We start from the raw sequence: 24,596 nt of genomic DNA, 5'->3' as shown, positions 1-24,596 counted from the left end.
ACGTGACGTATGTTTGTAGTCTTAAGATCAGTGCTCACATAAACATCTATCCCACTTGGTAGTATCCTGCTGTTATTGAGCTAAAATAAAAAGATAATGTTAGCCATATAAAATTATGTTTGTTAAGGAAATAGACTTTCATTACAGGACAAAATTGTATACGTTTATCTTATTTAATTAGAATCTGATTGATTATGTTGTGTTAACAGTCTAATATGTATATAAATCAGTTCTGCCTCTTTAGAGAGTGTATTCTTGTGATACTAAAACAAGGAGCAAGCAAAAAAGTGAAAGACTTGAGTTTCCAGCTGAAATAAAACAAGTAGCTACTGTATAATCTTTCTTAAATGTTGCTTTTTATCTGTTTTTAAAAATAGGAATACTTCTCTGGGATAAGGAGATATGACTGCAAGGTCCACTATTGAATGTATTTATGTTGATTGTATTTGTTTTTCTTTCATGTCTTTTTGCATTAAACAAAATAAGAAGCATGGATAAGATGCAAAGAAAAAACGACCCATGTTCATCAGAAATCCAGTTGTGAACAGCCACCATTTCCCATGAATCAGAGTCTGGCTATGGAAGGTTTTAAGAAGACAAGATACAGTCAGTGGAATTACCAAGCAGCATCATTTTCAAGCTAGAACACAATGTTTCTTGCCTGTTTCCAAGACAAAGCGCCTAGGAAAGGAATCCACAGATTTCAGAAGCACATAACTAGCATGGCCAGGCCAAAAAGTAACTTTTTTGAGTTCTGCCAAGATGCAGTCTACCTATCAGGATATCATGTTGCTTAGACTGACCATGCATGAAGCTCATTTACCAGGAGATACACTTTAGGTAATTTCAAGCTTTCAGCAAGTCCCTGGATTAAAGCACAAACTTCATAGTCTCAAAGACATACTTCCAGCTTCAGTCTACATCACTTGATCTACAGATCTGAAGAAAATGGCCTACTTTGCTGCATTTGCTCAGCATATTTGGAAAAATTTTGTGGCTGAGAGAAAACCTGGATGGAAGAATCTATTGCCTCTTTTTGCAGTCTGCAGCTTTGTCAGTTTAATAGCCAATATGCTCTTCCTCTTAGCTGGTTACAATTTACTAACAGATTATCCCATTTCTGCTGCACTCATATTCACACTTTTTTGGGTTATCCTCTCAATTAATTTGTGCTTCTTCCGGCACTTGCGTTGCTTCGCTGCTCTCTTCTTCCTCTCTTGTGGGATGCATGAAGGGAGAAACACCCTGGTTGCTGCTGGGACAGGCGCTTTGGTTGCAGGCAACATCCAAAATATTTTCCACAACCTAAAGCAGCTGGCAGATAGTGTAATTTGTATTCTCGAATCCCAGCGCTTATCCTTTCTCAGTGAGTACATTAAAGCGATTTGGTGGGTTTACAATCAGAGCAAGGCTTTGGGCAACCCTTTTAAAGATATTGTTGTTGTGAACGATAAACTGAATGTATCATATTCAGTTTTGGATGAAGACTTGAAGCTGAGGCTGACTAAAACAAGGCTCGGTATTCAGGATGTTGCCAACCAGATCTCCTCCGTGCTAGTCCTTCTGATGTCTTTGGTCAAGAAAGTGTTTCCTCTTTTGGGCACTGCTTTCATTCTTCTTGGGACATACCGTTTTCTTCAGAAATTCCTGGATCCTCAAAGCATCAGGTTTAAGAATACTTACATCACCAAGGAGTTCATTAGATACAATGAGCAACAGTGGCAGCAGCAAAAACTTTCAGTCCTTCCTCTCAGTAAAGGAGAAAGAAAGATATACGCAATGGTCCCATCTTTTTGCGAGACGTACAAAGAAAGGAAATGCACGATACACTTTTTTCTTCCCGTGCTTGCTAACCTTTGCATTTGGATTCTCTTTGGAGCAGTAGATTATTTGCTTTACTGGCTCATTTTTTCAATGAGCAAGCATCTCCAGGATTTTCCTGAGCTAGAGGTCCATTTGAAATTGTATTACCATGTAAGTATCTTACCTACAGCACCAGCACTTTTCTATGTCTTTTATTGCTTTGAATACAAGTTGTCTGAAAAATAAAATATGCTAAAATACATTTCAGAAGACCTAAGGATAGAACACGACAGGGAACCCAGTGTTTTAAAGGCCCATAAATTAAAAACAAAAGTCTTGTTTGTAAAAACTTGTTTTAATCATCCACCATATGGTCTTTTGTTGTGTTAGATGTTTTCAGATAACAGAAAAGAAAATATTAGGAGGTACACTACAGAGAAGGGCTTTGTCATGATATCCTCAGCCTTTCGTAAGGAAAATTAACATTTCTTTTGAAAGAAAGAGACAAAAAAGAGATGATGAAAGAAGACTCCATATGGACTTGAATATAATGTATATTTTTCATGTCAGGAATGACTTGAGAAACTGCAAGTTGCTTCTGGTGTGGAGAATTGGCCATCTGCAAGGACATTGCCCAGGAGATGCCCAGATGTTTGATGTTTTTCCATCCTTGAGGGAGGCTTCTCTCATGTCCCCGCATGGGTTGCTGGAGCTGACAGCAGGAGCTCAACCTGCTCTCCCTGGATTTGAAATGCTGATCTGTTGGTCAGCAGTCCTGCTGACACAAGAGTTTAACCCATTGCGCCACCGGGGGCTCCTATATAATGTACTGCAATGGCCAGAGTGTGTGGTTGTTAGGTCATCACAGTTTTCTTTGCATATAGTAGCCATCATAAAACAAATATAGAATAAAGACAACCACCCATCAGAATTTATAAATTCACAAGTTCAGGTCATTAAGATGTCACACAGAATTGTCTTTTAATCCCCCCCCCCCCCAATAAAAATGGATAAAGCAGAAAGGGTGATTTTTTTTTTTTTTGTAAACATAGTCTTAGCTAACTGCTTTTGATCAAAATATAGGGTAGAAAATTTGTTTTGGAGATAAGGATTTGGCTAAACCACCAGCCCCTTTCATTTGAATACACTGGGTTATTTGATTAAAATGTATTGCTGCTCTGTAGTTAGCAATATGAAAACAGTGAAAAGCATAGCATTAAATGTTGTTATTATGAGCTTACCTCTTTTTCTATTGTTCGTGGCAAGAATACCAGCATGACCTTTTAGAGACTATAACCTTTTGGAAATCTCCATAACCTTTTGGAGAATAATGGCACTCGCAACCATTTGAAAACCATATCCTTTTGTAAAAGTATGATCTTTCAGAGAAGAACCAAAAACTCATTTGGGTAAAGTTTTCTCTTTAGTGATATATAACAACATGTACTTATGCAAGGCAATTTGGTTTCCAGTTGTTTGACTGATAACCTAGTTGTCTCTGATTTGTTAGGAACAGATTATGCCATTGCACAAAACCAGCAGAGTTTTAGAAGTGTTTTCTTTTCAATGTCCCAAAACATCTACTCTTCTATTAAAAATATCTTGTTTCTATAACATGCTCTCAAGAGGCAAAAATAAAGTAGCCTTGGTTAAAAGTAACATATTTGGTTTAATCACAACCTTCATGTATTCAGCATACAGGTACGTAACTTGTCAGTCCATTTACATATAGATTTCAAGTGGTTTCTCTGTGCAGATAGCACTAAGCACCTTTATTATAATAAACAGGAACACGAGCTTGCTCTTAATAGTCCATAGTCTCATGGCGTTTCTCTGTCTTTTTCTAAAATAGAATCTGTGATCTGAACACAGCTTCTGGGAGGGAGCTTCTGGGAGGGAGATGTTTGCTGGTGATAATCTGGCAGCCTCGATGTGCTCTTGGGCCAGCCAACCAAGCCAGGGATACTCCCAGGCTTCATCTGAGAAGAGCTACAGAGCATTTTAGCCTGGCATATTTGGGTAACTATAGACCAGTGGTTCTCAATTTGTGGGCCCCCAGATGTTTTGGCCTTCAACTCCCAGAAATCCTAACTGGCTGGATTTTGGGAGTTGTAGGCCAAAACACCTGGGGACCCACAGGTTTACCACTACTATAGACACAGAGTATGTGCTGTATGCAGGGCCATAGTCAGAAAAAAATGGGGGGGGGGGAGGTTAGTGAAACTTTTTTAGAGAATCATGAAGAGTAGTTCCACAACACAAAATAATTTAAATAGTATGGTTCATTCTATATTTTTATATAAACTTAATTAAATCAATTTTCTATTTTAGTTACAAATTTTGAGTCTTAAAATGATTGTCAATCGGTAATTTATAGTTACAAAAGTATACCACAACATCTGTTGGAAACATTTGAAAACTGTGTCAATACACTTCGACCAGGCCCATAGCCAGGATTTTGATTTGGGGGGTGCTGAGCTTGATTCGGGGGGGGGGGGGGGGCTGAGTTTGATTCAAGGGGGGGGGGCTGAGGATCTACCCTAGCAAACCTTTTGACCTTTTGTATCGTTATCCCAATACCCCCATGCATATGGGATATATTGAGCATGGTGATCAGATGATATGAATAAACATAACAGTTTAAATAGTGGCCTTCTCGTGGACCACCCTGAGAATTTGCGGGGGGGGGGGGGGTTAAGCCCGTCAACCCCCCCCCCCCCGGCTACATGCCTGACTTCGACAGAAATCAGGCTCCTTTGATAAACTTCAGAGTGCAAGTCCAGTCAGTCTTTCTTGCCTCATTGTGCTTCTTATGTATATTTTCAGATGTTTAAGAGTTGAAAATGACCTATATATAACCATAGCAACGGGAACGAGGGCTGTAGCCGGGGGCGGGGGTAACGTAAAAAAAGGGTTCTAACCCCCCCCCCCTTGAAACCTGGTTTACTCAAGAATTTTAACTGGTTAGCCAAATTATAAGAAAACCAGGTTTCTTTTTTAACCTGACACCCCCCCCCCCCCGGCTACGGCCCTGATGGGAACCCTACTTTCTGGAAAAAGGGAGGGAGGAGCAAGGAAGGAAAGGCCTAATTTCCCTGCTTCCTATCTCATGTTGAAGCAACAAGCACAGCAGGGGGGCAGAGCAGCCTTAAATAACCTGCACCTCCGCCCCTGTCAACTGTCCCCACCAAGTCTGGTCTCCTTCACGAAGGCCTTCAAATCCCCTCCATGTCTTAGGCTTTGCCTGCTAGTTATGGGTGGGCCAATTTGGTTGCTTCCACTATATTGGCTACTGATGCAAGTAATGACAGTGTGAATAAGTTGTCAAAATGTGCTTGAGATGGTGCTTACATTTCTGGAGGGACTCGTTTATTTTTTGCTTCCCATACACATAGCATCGGGATTTGGTTAACCAGTTAAAATTCATGACTAAACCAGTTTTTTTTAACCATCACAAACGCAGCCTGGTTTGGAAGGATATGCTGAGAGGAGATGAATTTATCAGACTGGATTCAGATTTAAGCCTGTGCAGCTGGGAGCAGATATCCTTGATTGCTCCTTTCTGCAGCAATCCCTCCAGTCCCTATGAGGAGTGTAGGGATACCTTAGACATGGGTTGAGGCATTGGGGTTTCTTCCAAAACTGGACCCCTTCTGTAACTAATGAGGGAAGGCAAATCTAAGATCCAACCAATCTTTTTTTCTGTCTCTTAAAGTACTTTCCCTGTGGGTTTAGAATTTTGTTCTCTAGCCCGAAGATTTCAGATCTGTTTACTTTGGCTCAGTGACTAAATGTACAAGTTGATTTATGGATTTGGACACCTTGCCAAAAAGACTTGTGAGATGGAACCCTGAGTACCTCCTTATATAAAGGATGCAACTTATTGGTAACTTTAGGAACTACAGGATTTCAAGTAGACAGGGAAACATTTGTCTGCCTTAGCGGCATTGCCTAAGTTCTTTCCTCTTACATTAATTTCTTTACTTCTCAGCAGGTGCATTTCCATTTACCTCCTCTTAGAGCGGATTGCGCTGAGCAATCAATTTTTTTCTTTCTCCCCCAAAGAAACCATTTATCGAAGAAGCAATTATAAGAAAACTCAGGTGTTGCAGAAATCGGGGCATTTGGGTTCACCAACATAACTACTGCTTAGCATCCAATTATAACAAAACAGGAAGGGATTTAACTAACACCTGATGCTGTGTGGTGATAGAATTAAATTTCTGTTCTTTGCTGAATGTAAGTTAATGTATAGTTCAAAGCAGAAAATATCACTTTCTATTTCTCTCATCTTCTATCTATGAATCAATCAATCATAGGAAGTATTGTTGAAGGCTTTCATGGCCAGATCACTGGGTTGTTGTGTGTTTTCTGGGCTATATGGTCATGTTCCAGAAGCATTCTCTCCTGACATTTCACCCACATCTCTGGCAGGCATCCTAGGAGGTTGTGAGGTGTATTGGAAGCTAGGAAAATTGGGTTTATATGTCTGTTGAACATCCAGGGTGGGAGAAAGAACTCTTGTCTGTTTGAGGCAAGTGTGGACGTTGCAGTTGGCCACCTTGATTAACATTTAATGGCCTGGCAGTTTCAAGGCTTGGCTTCTTACTGCCTGGGGGAATCCTTTGTTGGGAGGTGATTAGCTGGCCCTGGTTGTTTCTTGTCTGGAATTCCTCTGTTTTTTAGTGTTTTCCCCCAGGCAGTAAGAAGCCACACCTTGAAACTGCTAGGCCATTAAATGCTAATCAAAGTGGCCTATTGCAACATTCACATGTATCTCAGTTAAACAAGAGCTCTTTCTCCCACCCTGGAAATTCCACAGATATATAAACTCCATTTCCTAGTTCCCAACAGACCTTCCATCTTCTGAGGATGCCTGCCACAGATGTAGGTGAAACGTCAGGAGAAAATGCTTCTGGAGCATGGCCATACAACCCAGAAAACTCGCAATATTCCAGTCATAGGAAGATGTCTTACACTGAATCACTGAATGATTACTTTATTCAGACCAACACTTAGTTCTGACTGGCAGCAGCAATTCAGGTTTTCTGGAAGGATTCCATAATACATTGCTATTCAGACATTATCCAGACCAGAGTCTGCATAATATTTGAGATTGTACGTATGAGATATGGCATGTACAGAGTACTCTGGGATTATCTGTCTGTTAGTTTATCTACACATAGCCACAGACAGAGATAGTGTGCTATCGTACATACCAAGGAACACAGAAAATATGAAATTGCCTCCATGTCGTCCAATTCCTCCTTCCCCCAGTTAAGATTTGAAAACACCTTCTTGTTGATGCTCCTCAGTAATTACAGGCTTTCTTCAGATGCATCAATGGGAGCCACTGAATTGTGACACTAACTGACCCATGAACATTGTTTTTAGTGTCAGGACTCCATCCTGGGGCAAGATGTGAAAGAGAGTGGGCACACATAAAATCTGATATCTCTCCACTGAGCAATCCTAAACACTCCCTATCTATCTGGAATGAATGAGAAAGACAGCAGGGTGTCAGAATTGTGTCCCCTGGAAATGGGAATCTGCTTCTAGCAATTAAGCACTAAAGTTCTCCAGCAATTAAGCTCTAAATTTCTCTAGCACAGTATGAGACTCTCTGGTAACTATTAAAGATATACAAAGCACAGGCCAGAACTTGTCTTCACTGCAAAGGCTCCCAAGTCACGTAAAATCTAAAGCACAGCAGTTCTCGAACAATTTAATTTTCCATTTTAGTTTGTGCCTTGCTCTGCAAACTGGACTAATAATGTTCTTCATCTGTAGTCTTGAATATTCTGTGCTGAACGATACAAAGAAGAAGCTGTTGTTGTTGTTCATTCGTTCAGTCGTCTCTGACTCTTCGTGACCTCATGGACCAGTCCACGCCAGAGCTCCCTGTCGGCCGTCACCACCCCCAGCTCCTTCAAGGTCAGTCCAGTCACTTCAAGGATGCCATCCATCCATCTTGCCCTTGGTCGGCCCCTCTTCCTTTTGCCTTCCACTTTCCCCAGCATAATTGTCTTCTCTAGGCTTTGCTGTCTCCTCATGATGTGGCCAAAGTACCCTAATTTTCTGGACTAGAACTCTTGAAATATCCTAGCCAAATAACTAGTGACCGTGTTTAATGGATTCTAGGCATTGTGGTCCAAAAAGGACTGATCCTCAGCTCTGAACTACAATTTTCAATGCTCCATGTGATGGAGATAACTGAATCCTACTTCTTGTTCTTACTGTATGGTTCTCGGAAGCATCCCATCTCTGAACTCAGAAATCCCACATTTTGTGATCTATCTAAAAAATCAATGTTAGAGCTATTGCAGCAATCAATTCTATGTGATGTATACAGATCTCTCCCATTCTGGTTGTCTAGTCACTTAGTCTGGAGTTCTTATTTCAGAGCTCTTCTAAGTTTGGACAGGATTTTACCATCCTGAATTATTTATTGTCACTCGCCTGCTTGAAAATAGCTTGCTATTCACCATAGTGGCATATAGTTTCTGTGACTTGCATGTATTTGTCACACAATTGTCCAATTGTCTTTTAAGGAGTAGGGTAAATAAAATGGGTTATGCCCATTTTATACTCTTTACCTCCCGGTGAGCCACCGGTGGCACAGCTGAACTGCTGAACTTGCTGACCGAAAGGTCGCCTGTTCTCACACCTCACAAGGAGTGTGTGAGCTCCTGTTGTTAGCCCCAGCTTCTGCCAACGTAGCAGTTCAAAAACATGCAAATGTGAGTAGATACCACTCTGGTGGGAAGGTAATGGCGCTCCATGCAGTCATGCCGGCGACATGACTTTGGAGGTGTCTATAGACAACGCCAGCTCTTCAGCTTAAAAATGGAGATGAGCACCAACCCCCAGAGGCGGGCACAACTGGACCTAATGTCAAGGGAAAAGCTTTACCTTACCTTTACTACCTCCCTTTACTGTTCATCACTACAGTCTATAACAGGCATGGGCAAACTTCATCCCCCCTGGTAATTTGGACTTCAATTCCCACAATTGTGACTCCCAAAATCTATGGATGTTGAAGTCTCCGTATCTACAGTGACATAGTAAAATGATGTTCCTTATATAAAATGGCAAAATCAAGTGTTTTGGGGGGTGATTTTTCTTTTTTGGAATATTTTCCCACCATGAACAATTACATCTATTGATACAGAATCTGTGGCTATGGAAGGTCAACTCTACTTATAACTCTATCCTTATAACAACTCTTAATATGTCTGAACTAGAATTGGTGTTCTGGTTGTTTGATCTGGCAAAACACACATATAGAAAAAGCTAGAAAAAAGCAACTTTTTAAAAGCCATGGTCCCTTTTGTATTAAGAAAGGCCAACAGTTTTCAGTAAGAAAGAAAAGGATGACTGAAAGGGGGATATAATAAAAAGCTATGTAATTATGTACATTGTGATAAGTACTGACAGATTTGTTCTGTTCCTCCCTCATTGTATTTAATCTCATGCTTCACTCTGTGAACTTACTTAGCAATAGAATTAAGGAAGAAAAATTGTACTTCTTCTGTTCAGAATTAATGTGTAGAACCCATGAGGCATATCGAAGCATTTTGATTACATTATGCATTTTTGCTATATACATTATATTAATTCATTCATTATTGAACAAAATTATAGGAGCACCTGGTGGTGCAGTGGGTTAAACCCTTGTACCAGCAGGCCTGCTGACCGAAAGATCAGCGGTTCAAATCCAGCGAGTCGGGTGAGCTCCCATCTGTCAGCTCCAGCTTCTCATGTGGGGACATGAGAGAAGTATGGTAACACATCTGGGAATCCCCTGGGAAACATCCTGTCCATCATGAGCACCCCATTCTGACATCAGCAGAGGCCCCAAAACAATCAGGAAAAAGAAGAAGGCCAACCCCCCCTCCCCACCACCAAGTGGGCACCTCTATTAATGCCAAAATAGGATGCCCACATTGGCCATGAGTCTGCAGGTAGTTCTGTGGCCAGGTGGGAGTGGTGACACAGCAGGAAACCCCACTTTTTCTCTCCACAAGTAGACTCATCAGCACAGTTAAATGGTGATGGTGGCAGTGTCCCATGTGGATAGCAGACAGCGGGCCACACTGTCCAAAAGCAAGGGATATCCCAGTGCTTCAAGCAAACTCTGGAGCATCCCAACTTTACTTGAAGTGGGGTAAAGTGACTTCGACCAAGGATACTAACTTAGAAGAACAGGAATGTGGTGAAATTAGCCATGAGTCAACCCATGCCCATGTAGATTCATCCTAAGGATAGGAAAATGTTTGAATATTTTTGAAGAATTCTGTGCCTGAGTTCCATGTTCTATCTTCCGGAAAAATATGCTGATCCAGCTTGAATTGCACTCAGTTTGTTTCTTTTTCCAAGACACATAAGAGTTAAAGATTTTCTATTAGGGAGAAGTGTAGAGTGAGTCTGTGGAAGGTCAGTTTTGACGCCTAGCTTCAGAAAATATGTAAATATCTGGCCAGGAATGTCACTGGATAGAAAGTTACCCTGGCACATATACCATGTAAAGTAACCTGCCATTTTTTCTATTAGAATTTACAAGTGCTGAACTCAGGGCCTTATTCTGTTCAAATTCTTCTTTGTCAGAGTGTGGGACAGAAATGTTTCTTTCAATCAAGTGGGGTCCTTGGTTCACCCTCATGGCCTTTTAATGTCTTCTAGAATCACTAGAGAAAGCAATTCTCCTTTTTTGCAGCAGGTGAACCATGAGTCTAATCCAACAGGGCTTTTATTCTGTTCATATTTCCAACCCTCTAAACTATTTACTGCATCTCTAAGGTATTTATCTAAGAACTCTTATGTGTTAAGCTCAGAGAGCTGCAATGGGTGCAATGGGTTAAACCAGGGGTCCTCAAACTTTTTAAACAGAGGGCCAGGTCACAATCCCTCAAACTGTTGGAGGACCGGATTATAATTTGAAAAAGACATGAATTAATTCCCATGCACACTGCACACATTGTTTTAAAGTGCAAAAAACACTTTAAAACAATACAATAATTAAAATGAAAAACAATTTTAACAAATATAAACTTATTAGTATTTCAGTGAGAAGTGTGGACCTGCTTTTGGCTGATGAGATAGGACTGTTGTTGTTGTTGTTGTTGTTGTTGTTTTTGTGTGCTTTCAAGTTATTTCAGACGTAGGTTGACCCTGAGCGAGGGCTGGGTAAATGACCTTGGAGGGCCATATCTGGCTCCCGGGCCTTAGTTTGAGGACTCCTGGATTAAAACATTGTGTCGTTAGGACTGGTTTGAATATGGGGAGCGGGGTTAACTCCCGTCTGTCGAGCTCTAGCTTCTCATGCGGGAACATGAGAGAAGCCTTCCACAGGATGGTAAAACATCAATCCTCTGGGCATCTCCTGGACAACATCCTTGCAGGCAGCCAAATCTCTCACACCAGAATTGACTTGCAGTTTCTCAAGTAATTTCTGACATGAAAAAAAGCCCAGAGAAAACTTGAATAACAATTAAGAGTGTTATTATTTGGTAGCACCACAAGGGACATAAAATGCAACCCTTAAGAAGTTGTTGAACTCCATCTTCTAGTATTCTTTACCATTGGTTAGGGATGATTGGAGCTGAATTTCAGCAACGCAGAGAGGGCTGCATTTATTATTATTATTATTATTATTAACTTTATTTGTACCCCGCTAGCATCTCCCGAAGGACTCGATGCGGCTTACACGGGCCGAAGCCACAAAACACAATACAATAGAAAACATAACACAGCAATAAACAAAGCAAATCAAACAATTAAGCAAAATAACCACAATGACAATACATCAAGACACTATTAAAACTGGTTCGGCCAGCGCAATGGGGTACAGGGTTAAAAGTGCTGAGATGGCAGGAGGAACGTAGGATTAAAAGTGCGGTGTGCAGCAACATTAGTTGTGCTAAAGTGCATCTAGGACTTGGGATGGGGATTCCTAATCTGCGAAGGCACATCGGAACAGCCAAGTTTTTAGGTTCCTTCTGAAAACTGCCAGAGTAGGGGCCTGACGAAGCTCTTTTGGAAGGGCATTCCAAAGTCGGGGGGCCGCCACAGAGAAGGCCCTGTCCCGCGTCCCCACCAAGCGCGCTTGCGACGTAGGTGGGATAACGAGCAGGGCCTCCCCAGATGACCGGAGCGAGCGTGTGGGTTCGTAGATGAAAATGCGGTCACGCAGGTAGGGTGGTCCCAAACCGTTCAGGGCTTTGTAGGTGAGCACCTGCACCTTGAATTGGGCTCGGAAAATAAATGGCAGCCAGTGGAGCTCCTTGAACAAGAGGGTTGACCTCTCTTGATAATGAGCTCCAGTTAGCATCCTGGCTGCTGCCCGCTGGACCAATTGTAGTTTCCGAGCCGTCTTCAAGGGCAGCCCCACGTAGAGCGCATTGCAGTAATCCATTCTAGAGGTGACCAAGGCGTGGACCACCCCGGCCAGATCCGCCTTCACGAGGTACGGTCGCAGCTGGCGCACGAGTCTCAGTTGTGCAAAGGCCCTCCCGGATACCGCCGACACCTGAGCCTCAAGTGTAAGCGAAGAATCCAAGAGGACTCCCAAACTGCGGACCTGTGGCTTCAGGGGGAGTGTAACCCCGTCCAACACAGGTTGCCACCCTATACCCCGATCCGGTTTACGATCGACCAGGAGGACCTCTGTCTTGTCGGGATTGATCTTCAGCTTGTTCTTCCTCATCCAGATCGACACAGCGGCCAGGCACTCGTCCAGCACCCGAGAAGCCTCCTTGGAATTAGGTGGAAAGGAGTAGTAGAGTTGTGTGTCATCCGCATAGAGATGGCACCCAACTCCAAAACTCCGGATGACCTCTCCCAGCGGTTTCATGTAGATGTTGAAGAGCATGGGCGACAAGATAGATCCTTGCGGGACCCCACAGGTCAAAGGCCAGGGGTCCGAGCAGGCGTCTCCCAGCTTCACCAACTGGGTACGTCCCTCCAGGAAGGACCGGAGCCACGACAGAACCGTGCCCCCAAGGCCCATCCCAGAGAGACGACCCAGGAGGATACCATGATCGATGGTATCGAAAGCCGCTGAGATGTCCAGGAGAACCAACAGGGTCACACTCCCCCTGTCCAGCTCTCTACGGAGGTCATCCACCAAGGCGACCAAGGCTGTCTCGGTGCCATGACCAGGCCTGAAACCAGACTGTGCCTGATCTAGGTAGTTGGTATCGTCTAGGAAGCCCTGGAGCTGCGAGGCGACCACCCGCTCCAGCACCTTACCCAGGAAAGGGAGGTTGGAGACTGGTCTGTAGTTATTCAGCACCGTGGAGTCAAGGGAAGCTTTTTTGAGGAGTGGACGAACCACTGCCTGTTTCAAACCAGATGGAAAAATCCCTTGCTCCAACGATGTATTGATAATCAATACAAACCAGTCAACCAACCCCTCCCTGGCTGATTTAATGAGCCAAGATGGGCATGGGTCTAGAGGTGAGGTGGTCGCCCTCACAGCCCCAAGAACCTCCTCTACGGTTTCAGGAAGAACAAGCCTAAAAGAATCCCACAAAATTGGACAAGCAGGTACCTCCGTCACCTCTTCAGGCACTGCGATGGAATTGGAGTCGAGCTCGAGGCGTATCTGGGCGACTTTATCTGCAAAATGGTGTGCGAAATCGCGACACCGAGCTGCGGGGTCGTCAGGGACCTCCTCCACCGCAGGTGGGTGGAGGAGTTCTCTTGTCGCCCATGCTCTTTCCTGGGTATTTTTGTCCTCCTTTGCAGTAACTGAAGAATAAATGCAAAGAGCCCCAGGAGGCGCTCTGCTGCTGAGCTGCAATTATTCTGCACGGTTGGCTTTGAAGTATCATGTGTTAGGCATTTTGCAGGAGAGGTCAACACGAACTACTCTAATCATTTGTTTTTCTTTCTCTTATACAGAAAAATACAGGTAAATTCATCTTCAATAATGGGGAAATTGTTGACAACAAGACTTCCTTTCACGTTCCTCTCTTTGAGCGTGTCTGTATCCCAACACCACAGCTTTCCCTTTCTGCAACTTGGATCCAATTAGGGACCATCCTCCTTTTTATAACTGTGCTTGGACTGTTCACTTCGACATTTATCCAGCTTAAAATACTGGTGACAACGTCATTCTTTCCCAGGATAGATATGAAACGTATAGAATATCTGTATGCAAAATTACTGAACCGAAGATCAAAGCTCTCTGAGAGAAACATGAAAAGGAAAACGAAATCGTTTGCAATGGTAAATTACATACAGCATGCCAGTTGAGAATCTAAAATTTAAAATCTGATTCTAGAAGTTAGCAAACTGATGTCTTAGGGAACAGGTGGGAAATACTTGCTTTCCAGGTCTTTAGAACTGCAGCTCCCATAATTCCTTATCATTGGACATAAGGGCTGACTCTTGTGGGGCTTTAAATTCAAAACATTTGGAGGGTCAAGTCTCTCAATGAGCAATCTAATGGGCTGTACTATTTATATTTATTTATATTGATACTTGTTCTATGTCTAAAGATCTTAGGGTGGCATATAATACAATTAATTCAGACAATACAAACATTTTGAAAAATTAAAACCATATAAAAATTTAACAAGCTGAAAGAAGACAGTTTTCAACCATTTAAAACCATTTGAGAGGATTTAAAAGCATGCCCATGTGCAGATGTGTATAAATCCAATTAGGTCTCAAACAAATTAGTTGTTTTGCGCCTTTAAGTTGTTTTTGTCTTATGGTAATCCTAAATACCCTAAAGCAGTGGTTCTCAACCTTCCTAATGCTGTGACCCCTTAAGACAGCTCCTCATGTTGTGGTGGCACCCAACCATAAAATTATTATCTGATATGCAGAATGTATTTTCATTTATTGGACCAAATTTGACATAAATATCCAATATGCCCAAATTTGAATACTGGTGGGCTTGGGGTGGGGGGTTGGAGTTGTAGTTCACCTACATCCAAAGAGCACTGTGGACCAAACTTGGCACAAATTCTCAATATGCCCAAATGTGAACACTAGTGGAGTTTAGAGGGCATTTGGATGTTGTAGTTACTGGAGTTTATAGTTCACCTACAATCAAAGAGCATTCTGAACCCAACCAATGATAGAATTGGGCCATACTTCCTACACAGTGCCCCCATGACCAACAGAAAAGATCATGTTTTCTGATGGGGCTTGGTGACCCCTTTGACACCCCCTTGCAACCTCCCCAGGGGTCCCAACCCTAAATGCTGCCCTACAGACACCATATCCTATCTGATCTTGGAAGCTAAGCAAGATCAACCCTAGTGAATGGAGACTGCCCATAAACTCCCGGTGCTTTAAGTAGGTGTGCTCTCCATTTTGCCTAAGTACTCATCTCCCTTCAACAGAGAGGGAATGGTGTGTGTGAAAATGAAGCTTCCCATCTTTGCATCGGACAGCAAAGGTGGATGCAATTGTAAAAACAACTCTTGTCTTTTTCTTTTCAGTTAGATTTCTGGTTCCCAGTCCTTCAGGCAATGAGAAGAGCCAGAAAGAAAGAAGATGCGGCAAAAGACAGCAACATTTAACAGCATAAATAATATCTTTAAGAATCCCAGGGTTCTGTAAGTGGATGAAAAAAACAATGGTGCATTTAGTTTTCCTTACTCTAGTTTGCTCTTCATCTCTGAACCACACATCATTCAACACTGCTGTAACTGGATCCGCAAACATGTCCCATTGATATAATAATCTCTGTATAATTTCACCACTTTTTGCCTTCTACAGAGACATTTATATCTCCCCTTCCTTCCCCTTCTCTTTCTTCTTCTTTTCTCTTATCTTTGCCACTATTCTTTTGTGTGGGTGGATATTTTCTTTCCCGTTACATATCTATCCTCACCCAAGTGTCGTCAGTCCCTCCAGCCACCTTCCACTTCATGTTTTATTTTTCACAGATGAAAGAACTTTAGCTTTTGCCTCAGTGTGAATGATGCAAATTTGAAATGAAGGGTTTTAGTTTTTCAAAGCCAATTAGGGTTATTTCTTTCCCATCCTTGCTTCTAGTGGTGCTGTGACCTCATCCTCCCCCATTTGTCTTGTGTGCACCAGTGACGATGCCCATGCAAAACCTTAACTTCTCCCTTGACTCACCCATTCTACCACATTCTATAAGCCAGAACTTCTGCTTCTTCTCTTTTTCTTTTTTAAGACAGGGTTGAGTTTGCACTGGAAAAATCCACAAATCAGATCAGCTGCACTTTCAAAAATTAATGAAAGGGTGACCCAGTTGTTTTTGGATGGGAATCAAAACTGGCAGGATCCAGGCCAGTGACACTCCTGAAATACAACCAGTACATAATTGTATAGAAGTCTGCAATATTGTGTGTGTTTCTTCTTCTTCCTTTGGGAGTTTTTCTGCAAAAATTTCAAGATTGCATGACTCATTTCCCCTGAGAAATTATTCGATGCTTGCGTTTTGACATGCATTGGGTCATGGCCAAACTGTTCATTTACACTGACAGATGCATCTGCACCAGTAAGCTTGTGAAGAATGAAAGTGTGTTATAGGGTGCTCAATATGATAGGTGGAGTTGAGTGTTTTCTTTTCTAAACAATATGGGGCAACCGAGCCAGTTATCTCTTAGTGGTGGGGCATATGCAACCAAGAAGCTACCTTATGCTCAAGAGAAACAATGGCATACTGTACCTAGACTGGTCCTGTTCATCTTGCAAACAATCAGAACATGTATGCTCAGTTTTTGTTGTTGTGAGCTGTAATCAAGTCAGTTTTGGCTTAGGGCAACTCTTTGAATGAGAAATGTCCCAGTCACCTTGGTATCAAGGTCATGCATTTCTTGACTGGATTTATCCATCTGCAATGTGGTTTTCTTTTTTGCTACTGCCTCTCATTTTACATGCATTATTGTCTTTTCTAATTAGTCCTGTCATCTCTTTGTGTGCCCAAATCATGATGCCTCAGTATAGTTGTTTCATCTTCTAGCAAGAGGTCAAACTTGGTTTGCTCTTGGACACATTTATTGGGCTGGAATTCTCTATTAGCTAAATCGTTAAATATACTTAACCAGCTCACCAACTAACTAGGTGAAGTATACTTAACAAAGTAACCTCTCCTGGCCCAACCCTCTCTCCCCCCCCCCCCCCCCCAGACCTGATGGAAACATATTTGTTTGTGCTCCAGTCACTGGTAGAATTGGCCTATCTCTTCTCATGTAGCTGATGCCCAGTAAAGTAGGTTTTGTGGCACTATCATGGTGATAGTGCCACAATTATCACTAAGCATATGGAGCATTAACCTAGATATACTCTTCCATAACTGTTTCATCTTCATGAATTGTGACTTGGTTGCATTTGGGACCCTGTTGCCACAGTCATAACTTCCCCCCATCTACGTTTTTGTCATCAGCTGCCTTGGGATCAAAGCATGAATGAATGACATTTCTGTTAGATATGGGAAGGATGTTGAGCCAGGAGTTACCGAATTTAAGTTTCTGTCTTTTATTGGCAATCCACTTTATCCATAGAATTCTTTTCCAACAGTGCTCAAGTCAGACTTATATTGGATGAATTTCAGTAGCCCTAACTGCTACAAACCAGAAAACAAAAGGTGCCTCAGATTCTCAAAATACTATACAGAACTGTAGAGGCAGGAGAATGGAGAGGTTGATCATACAACCCACTAGATCAGGGGTCCTCAAACTAAGGATACGGGCCTCCAAGATCATTTAACTGGTCCTCGCTCAGGGTCAACATAAATCTGAAATGACTTGAAAGCACACAGCAACAACAACAATTTTATCTCATCAGCCAAAAGCAGGCTCACACTTCCCATTGAAATACTAATAAGTTTATATTTGTTAAAATTGCAGTGTGCATAGGAATTAATTCATTTTTTCAAATGATAATCCGGCCCTCCAACAATTTGAGGGACTGTGACCTGGCCCTCTGTTTAAGGACTCCTGCACTAGATGTTGGAGCCCAAGGACATTTGCGCACAAATGATTGCCATCCCTGATTAGGAGAACAGTAGCTGTGTTTTCCCTAAAACTAAAACCACACATATATCCATAACTTATTATGTTATAGTTTTATCATATTATTATAGACACATTCTTGACACTTTTCTTGTGGAATGCAAATAAATTCATTAATTTCAGATCTGTCATCTCGTCCATCACATGGGTCCAGAATGTGGCATCTTTTTGTCTTCATATAAAATCACAGTCGTTTTAAGAAGATAGTCACGCGGTGTTATAGTGGATTAATCACAGGAAAGAGAATTATCTTATTTGTTTCCAAGAGATAGATATTTATAAAATAACAGAGATGGAAACACCACTTACACATTAAGATAATCAAAACTGTCTTGCTGAACTAGTAAATCACTGACAAATCTTCAAGATAGAAATAAAATCACAAGATAAGGTAATTCCAAAACAGATCATAAAAGTAGGGCAGCAGAATCATTTTCATCTGTCTTTGAACTACAAGGCAAGATGGAGACAAAATATAAACATTCCAAAGGACCATGTTGATTAGCAAGTTGTTGTCATCATCCTCTCAAAACCATAGTCCTCAGGCTACAACTTCAACCATCTCTTCCCAGGTCCAGCCTTCTGAGCTGTCTTTTCAGAAAGTGATATAGAGGTATTACATTACCCCCAGTCTTTCTTGGAAGGCCAATCACAAAAGGTCATGCTGGGAAATTCCAGTTCAAGGCCTGGCTGTTGGCCTGCAGAGTTCTGCTTAGAAGTTTAGAGCCAGTCACTACTATGCTGGTGACACCCTACTTTATCTCTTTTTTCCATTTAATTCTAAGGACGTCATTTTGATACTAGATAAATGTCTGGTGTCAGTAATAGATTGTATAAAGATGAACAAATTGAAGCTTAATCCAGACAAGACAGAGGTGTTCCTTGTCAATCGAAAGACCAATGAGGAAATAGACGTGAAGCTATATACTCCTCTGAAAAAGTTTGCAGTTTGAATTCAACTCTGACCAGGTTTCAGTGGCTCTTCCTGTAGATGTTTGATTTATCATGCCATTTTTTTACTTGTATGGATTATGGTAATATACACTATAGGAGCTGTCATAAGATAGCCCTTATACAAAATGTGCCAAAGGATACAAAAAGATGCAGTCCAACTTCTAACTGGACCTAGTTACAGAGAGAAGACAAAGTCCTTGTCTTGACAATGTCCCTGGTGACAAATTTATAGTATTTCTAGGATCAATTCAAAATGCTTTTTAGGATCTTTAAATCTCTATATAGATTGAGTTAAGATTATCTGAAAGACCGTATCAGCCAATATGACGCTGCCAAGGTTTTGAGATCTTGGGATAAGGCTTTCTCTAGGTCCACCGAGTACATATAAGGACTGATCCAGTTGCTGGCCAATCCAAAATTTCCTAGGCCCTATCTGCTCTTCTTCAGCTAATAAATTCTGGACACCATTTGGCGACTGCAGAAGGATTTTTAAGGGTTATATGTGTCTTTGCTGTACTTAGTCCATCTTCTTGTAATGTTTTTGAAATATTTTAAATCAGTGCTCATTTTTAAGATAATAGTTTATTATTTTTAATTGCTCTTTGATGCTACTTCTTACAGTTGTATTCTTTCAATGAATGTTGTAAGCTGCACTGAAGAAAAGATAGAATAAAAATGAAATATGTTAACTGTTGTAATGCATTTTATAGGCAACTACTCCCACTGCTGGTTCAGAGATTACCGCTAGCATAGAATGCAATGACTAGGCTACTTAATGGAGCCTCTTATGCATATATAATTCCTATTCTGAAAGTTTTTCACTGCTGTCTTGAAATGTTTCTCCGCATCATATGGAAGAGGATACTGTAGAGATAAAGTACTGTCTCCGGTGCTCAAAAGCTGAGCAAGAATTTTCCTCCTCAATTTTGCCCCACAGCAACTGTTGGAGACTTCACCTAAAGGACCAACACTTACTCAACCCAAGCATTGGGCCTTGTGGAAAGGGAATATTTTATTCAGGCTAGAAGTCTGAGGTCAACTTGGACTGTAACACTAATGGGGAAAAAGTGAGAACCAAGGGGAACCAACTTTGTCCGTAAGCCTGTGATGGTGCCAATGATGATAAAAAATAAAATAAAGGGTATTTTTTTCTTTGAATGATGTTCTGCAAACATTTCTTTATTTCTAAATCTCAGTCTCTATCTCAGACACTTGTTACAGGCAGATATAAGCATATCTGTGCCTATAACAGTCTCTCAGGATCTACAGCTCTTTGAGTTCTTTATTTCCAGGTGGCATTTCCATTCTGCAGGCAGGAAGAGCCAACACACTGACAGCAGAAAATAAAACACAAGCACCTCTGTAATAACCAGGACCATGAAATCCCAGTGAGAGGAGAGCTGGTATCACTGGTGTGATTTATAGGTCCCAGTATGTAGGTGAGGCAATTAATTAGGTCTGTAGTTGCCACAGAACAAGATGAACTGGCATACGATCCCATGGAGAGGGAGAACAGTGTTTAAACTACATTTGTTCCTTGTGTATAATTAATATATATCCATGTCATACTGTCTTGTCTGGTTATAAATGCACATCAGGCAGCCTAATATGTGGAAGAATTCAAACCAGGGGAACTAGATTAAAAAGACACCAAGCAATCATTCCATTTATCAAACAGACAAGGGCTGTGAGGGAATGGTGGCAAAGGACATCTGTATTGCAGTTTAACTGGGGAAACAAAAAGTTGGGTGGTCAATTGGCAGGCTAAAGGCTGAGAAGAGTCTCTATTGAAATTATATTTCAAGTTGTATAATTTTATGTTTACTTGTTTCCATCAATGTTATATATTAATGCAAGATTTTGGTTTTAATTTTTACTGCCTTGTGCCCGCCTTTGCAGTGCAAAATGTGGTATTATTTACAAACAAACAAAGGTAGGCACCTCGATCGAGCAATGCAGTTTTCTAATGTGGATGCAGACCTGCTGCATGTGGGATTGGGACGACTTTGAGATCAACAGAATGTGACAGTTACCTGCAGAAGATCAGTTGGATCATGACATTCATTTTTGCACTGTAGCGGTTGAAATCACTTTGCCCACGTAAGGTGTTCGTTTCACAGGAACAGGCTGGCAGACCTGTAATGGCATGATTTCATTTATTATACTTATTTTTTTCTTCCAAAATACTGATCACAAACAAAACTGCACATTGCCATGTCAGGGCAATGTGTAGACTTTAATCTTTCATGGATGTGGGCGTGGCTTTTAATGAGACATGACGCATTATCACAGGATGTCTATGACCTACACCGCTGGAGAAATTATACTGTTTAGCCGGTATTGCACCACTTGGCATCTGCCAGGAAGTCACAGTCATCAATGACAGAACCAAGGCATTGGCATCTCCGGCCCATCTTCTGTTCAGATATCAGCCAACGAACAAATGCCTTAAATCAAGAAATAGCTTTCTAAGATCTATAGAGAAACACCTCAGCAAGCAAGAGTCCAAAAGCGGCAGGCTAAAACCCAGAACCTCAGTCTGTGACTGATGCTGGATGAGAAACTCCCTCCTGGGCACACAGAAGACAAAGCAACTTGGAAGGCACTGAACAGACTGCGCTCTGGCACCATGAGATGCAGAGCTAACCTTAAGAAATGGAGCTACAAAGTGGAGTCCACGACATTTGAGTGTGGACAAGAGCAAACCACAGACCACCTATTATAATGCAGTTTGAGTCCTGCCACATGCAAAATGGAGGACCTCCTTATAGCGACACCAGAGGCACTCCAAGCGGCCAGCTACTGGTAAAAGGAAATTTAGTATAATGCCAAGTTTGTAACTTTGTTTTGTGGTTTTTCTATACAATATAACTGTATTCTCAATTCATTTCTGACACGATAAATAAATAAATATCTTCCATGGTGTATAAAAATCCATTAATCTATGATGGGCTAATGGATTATGCAATACTCTGAGATTTCTCACAAGCGTTGACCCATGGACCTGCATCTCCACTAAGGGTGGAATTAATGTACTTTGACACCATTTTAACTGCAATGGCGCAATGCTATGGAACCATGGATCTTGTAGTTTTACAGTGTTTTTAGTGTTCTCTGCCAAAAAGAGCTGGTGCATCACCAAACTACAACTCCCAGGATCCCATAGCATTGAGCCATGGCAGTAAAAGTGGTTTCAAACTGCACTAATTCTACATGTAGATGCATCCTTAGATATAGACCCTCTAATGTGCCTTCACATTGCAATATTGATTATTTCAGTGCATGTTACGTTTTTTTACTACAGGAAATTTGAAAATAGTCATTCCCGAACTCTGATCTTAATCCATTTGAAGCAGAAGAAACATGAGAACAAAAAATGGTCTGGAAAAGCTCCAAGTAGACGAATGGCAGTAAAATAGCAAATTAAATTCAGACGAAGCAAATCTAAAGTTATGCATATTGGAGGGTTTTTAAAAATTCCAAATAATTCATATATAATAGTGGTCATATCTGAGATAACTATAACCCTTCAATAATAAATACAATATTTTAATTTATTACCCACCTCTCCTTTCAGCTCAAGAAAGAGATTCGTGATAGATATCTTAATATAAATGATGACCTAATGTCTTATTGATGCACAAAAAGCACAATTCACCTTGGCCTTAGCTAGAAAGGGAATTTATAATAAAACCCAAAATTATATTGTCCTTTCCCAATCCATTTTGCAATGAAATCCTTGCATATTGCCTGCTACTTCGGCCATTGCAAATAAAAAAAATGCAGTGAAAGTTGCAGGAAAGGCAACCCAAATTGGCATGGAAGAGTAACAATTCCCTGAAGGGGAAAGTTACAGTATTGGAGAATGTTTGGTTTAGTAGAAAAGGGGAGTAAGAGAAGATATGATAAAGATATCATATATAAAAGTAGGGTGGTGTATCGAAAGTAGGTAAGAGATAAAATTCCCTCCTTCAACAAAGCCAGACAGTGAGAGATTCAAGATAAAGGGAATACAGTAGCCAGAATTCAAGCTACTGGCAAAATGGAAGAAATAATACAGTACTGCATTCACAAAGCTGTTTTTATAATACAGTATAACTGTGTTACCTTTATTCATCTTAATTTGCTTTTAATAACTGTATTTCAGCATTAATATCAACTCAATGCAATGGCATGATTTCATTTATTATAGTCTTTTCTCTTTCAAAATACTGATCACAACCGAAATTGAACTTTTATAGTTTAAAGTACGGTATAGTATTGGGTAGAGAATAGTTAGGCCTATTTTACTAGTAATTCTCAAGCAAGCAGAAACTATCATATGTATTCAAGTATAAGCCGAGTTTCCCAGAGTTTTTTTTTTAGTCTGAAAAAGCCCCCTTGGGGCAAAGTTATTTATTATTTTACTGGGTTATTATTATTATGTTATTATTATTATTATTATTATTATTATTATGTTACATTTCTTATTTTACTCTATTTACTATTACTATTACATTTACATTATTTTATTCTATTATTATTTTTTATTATTTTACTCTATTATTATTATTTTACAATAATATTATTGTTATTATTACATTTATTATTTTACCATATTGTTATTATTTTATTACATTTATTATTTTACTCTCTCTATTATTACTGGAAGGATACATAAGCACATTTACACTGAAGATTGTTAGAATAATGGTTTAATCCGAGTTGAATAGTCTTAACTTAAATCACACTTTTATGTAAATATTCAAAAACATTTAACATACTGATGCCTCAATTAATGTAATATTATTGGTATCTATTTTTATTTTGAAAGTTACCTGTACCTGCTGCATTTCCCACCCTTGAGTCAATATATTTTCCTAGTTTTTTAATGGTATTTATCGTGTCAAGAGCGAACCAAAACAGTTGTATTGCAATAAAAACAAACAAACGAACAAACAAACAAAACACAGAGTTTGTAGACTTCGTATTCTGTTAAATGCCATTTGACCAGTAGCTGGCGACTTGGAGTGCCTCTGGTGTTCCTGCAAGAAGGTCCTCCATTGTGCATGTGGCAGGGTTCAGTTTTTTATGGTAAAATTGGGTGCTTCGGCTTATATTTGGGTCGGCTTATACTAGAGTATGTATGGCTACATTTACACATGAGTGTCAGCTAACTGAGACTCTATTGTACATTCTTAAACAATAACATATCAAGCCACGATAGAAATGTAAATAGGAATTCCCTGCCACAAGATCTAATTATGAATATAAAGTTGAATGAATTTAACAGGAGATTTTACATTCATGTTGTATGCAGTCATCAATGGCTAGTAGTCAGGATGGCTATAAATAATAGGCACTGAGTGTTAGGAAGTGTGGGAGTTGAAGTCCAAAAAACCTGGAGGGCTGAAGTTTACCCATGCCTTATATATAACAACTAGTTTATATAGCAGTGGTTCTCAACTTGTGGCCCATGGCTCACTGGTGGGATGTGAGACCTAAAATAAGGTTAGCAGCTCTAGATTATTAAATGTGATTTTCTGTGGGCGAACTGGATGGAATATGTTCTGTATCAGAAACTAGAGCTGATGCGGTCTATCTAATGCAATTTTCTGAATCAGCACTCCAAATAAGCAAACCAAATCTAAAATTGACCAAAAACTGATTTGTAATCCTTTTGGTATTAATACTGGAGAGTGGTCTCTGGTTAAAGTGGTCCCTGGTCAAGTGGTCCGTGGTCAAAAATGGTTGGGAACCACTGATATATAGTGTGGTTTGGAATATCATGTGCTGAGGAGCAGAAGATCAATTCAACTGCAGTCTGGTCCTCTTGGTGGGATAGCCATAGCAAAT

At 40.7% G+C, this 24,596-nt stretch overlaps 2 protein-coding genes across 3 annotated transcripts in view; one reads left to right on the top strand and one right to left on the bottom strand.

Annotated features, from left to right (window-relative positions):
* Positions 1 to 488: 488 nt before the first annotated feature.
* DCSTAMP (dendrocyte expressed seven transmembrane protein) lies at positions 489 to 16,914 on the top strand. The gene is made up of 3 exons (XM_060775758.2): positions 489 to 1,974; positions 13,708 to 14,034; positions 15,261 to 16,914. Exons 1-3 carry the CDS (start codon positions 949 to 951, stop codon positions 15,339 to 15,341), a joined length of 1,434 nt encoding a protein of 477 aa, XP_060631741.2. The 5' UTR covers positions 489 to 948; the 3' UTR covers positions 15,342 to 16,914.
* Positions 16,915 to 17,255: 341 nt separating this feature from the next.
* The window catches only part of DPYS (dihydropyrimidinase), a 40,855-nt gene continuing 33,514 nt past the window's right edge, over positions 17,256 to 24,596 (bottom strand). The window contains exons 9-10 of one of the 2 annotated variants that reach the window (XM_067467332.1): positions 20,795 to 20,897; positions 17,256 to 18,257 (exon numbers count right to left, since the gene is read on the bottom strand). In XM_067467332.1, the coding sequence (XP_067323433.1) occupies positions 20,823 to 20,897 (75 nt within the window). In that variant the 3' untranslated portion in view covers positions 17,256 to 18,257; positions 20,795 to 20,822. Of the gene's footprint in view, positions 18,258 to 19,324; positions 19,415 to 20,794; positions 20,898 to 24,596 lie in introns of those variants that run through there. The other variant, XM_060775757.2, reaches the window with a different exon arrangement.

The sequence above is a fragment of the Anolis sagrei genome, chromosome 4 (assembly GCF_037176765.1).
Source record: "Anolis sagrei isolate rAnoSag1 chromosome 4, rAnoSag1.mat, whole genome shotgun sequence".
Classification (NCBI taxonomy): Eukaryota; Metazoa; Chordata; class Lepidosauria; order Squamata; family Dactyloidae; genus Anolis; species Anolis sagrei.
Note: the sequence above shows the minus strand (reverse complement) of the source record. Positions and strands in the feature narration are given on the sequence as shown.

Bases quoted from the DNA above. Each gene is read 5' to 3' on its own strand.
- DCSTAMP (XM_060775758.2), top strand. From the start codon at position 949: ATGGCCTACTTTGCTGCATTTGCTCAGCATATTTGGAAAAATTTTGTG. The intron at 1,975-13,707 runs GTAAGTATCTTA...TCTCTTATACAG, and splicing joins ATTTGAAATTGTATTACCAT to AAAAATACAGGTAAATTCAT. The intron at 14,035-15,260 runs GTAAATTACATA...TTTTCTTTTCAG, and splicing joins AAACGAAATCGTTTGCAATG to TTAGATTTCTGGTTCCCAGT.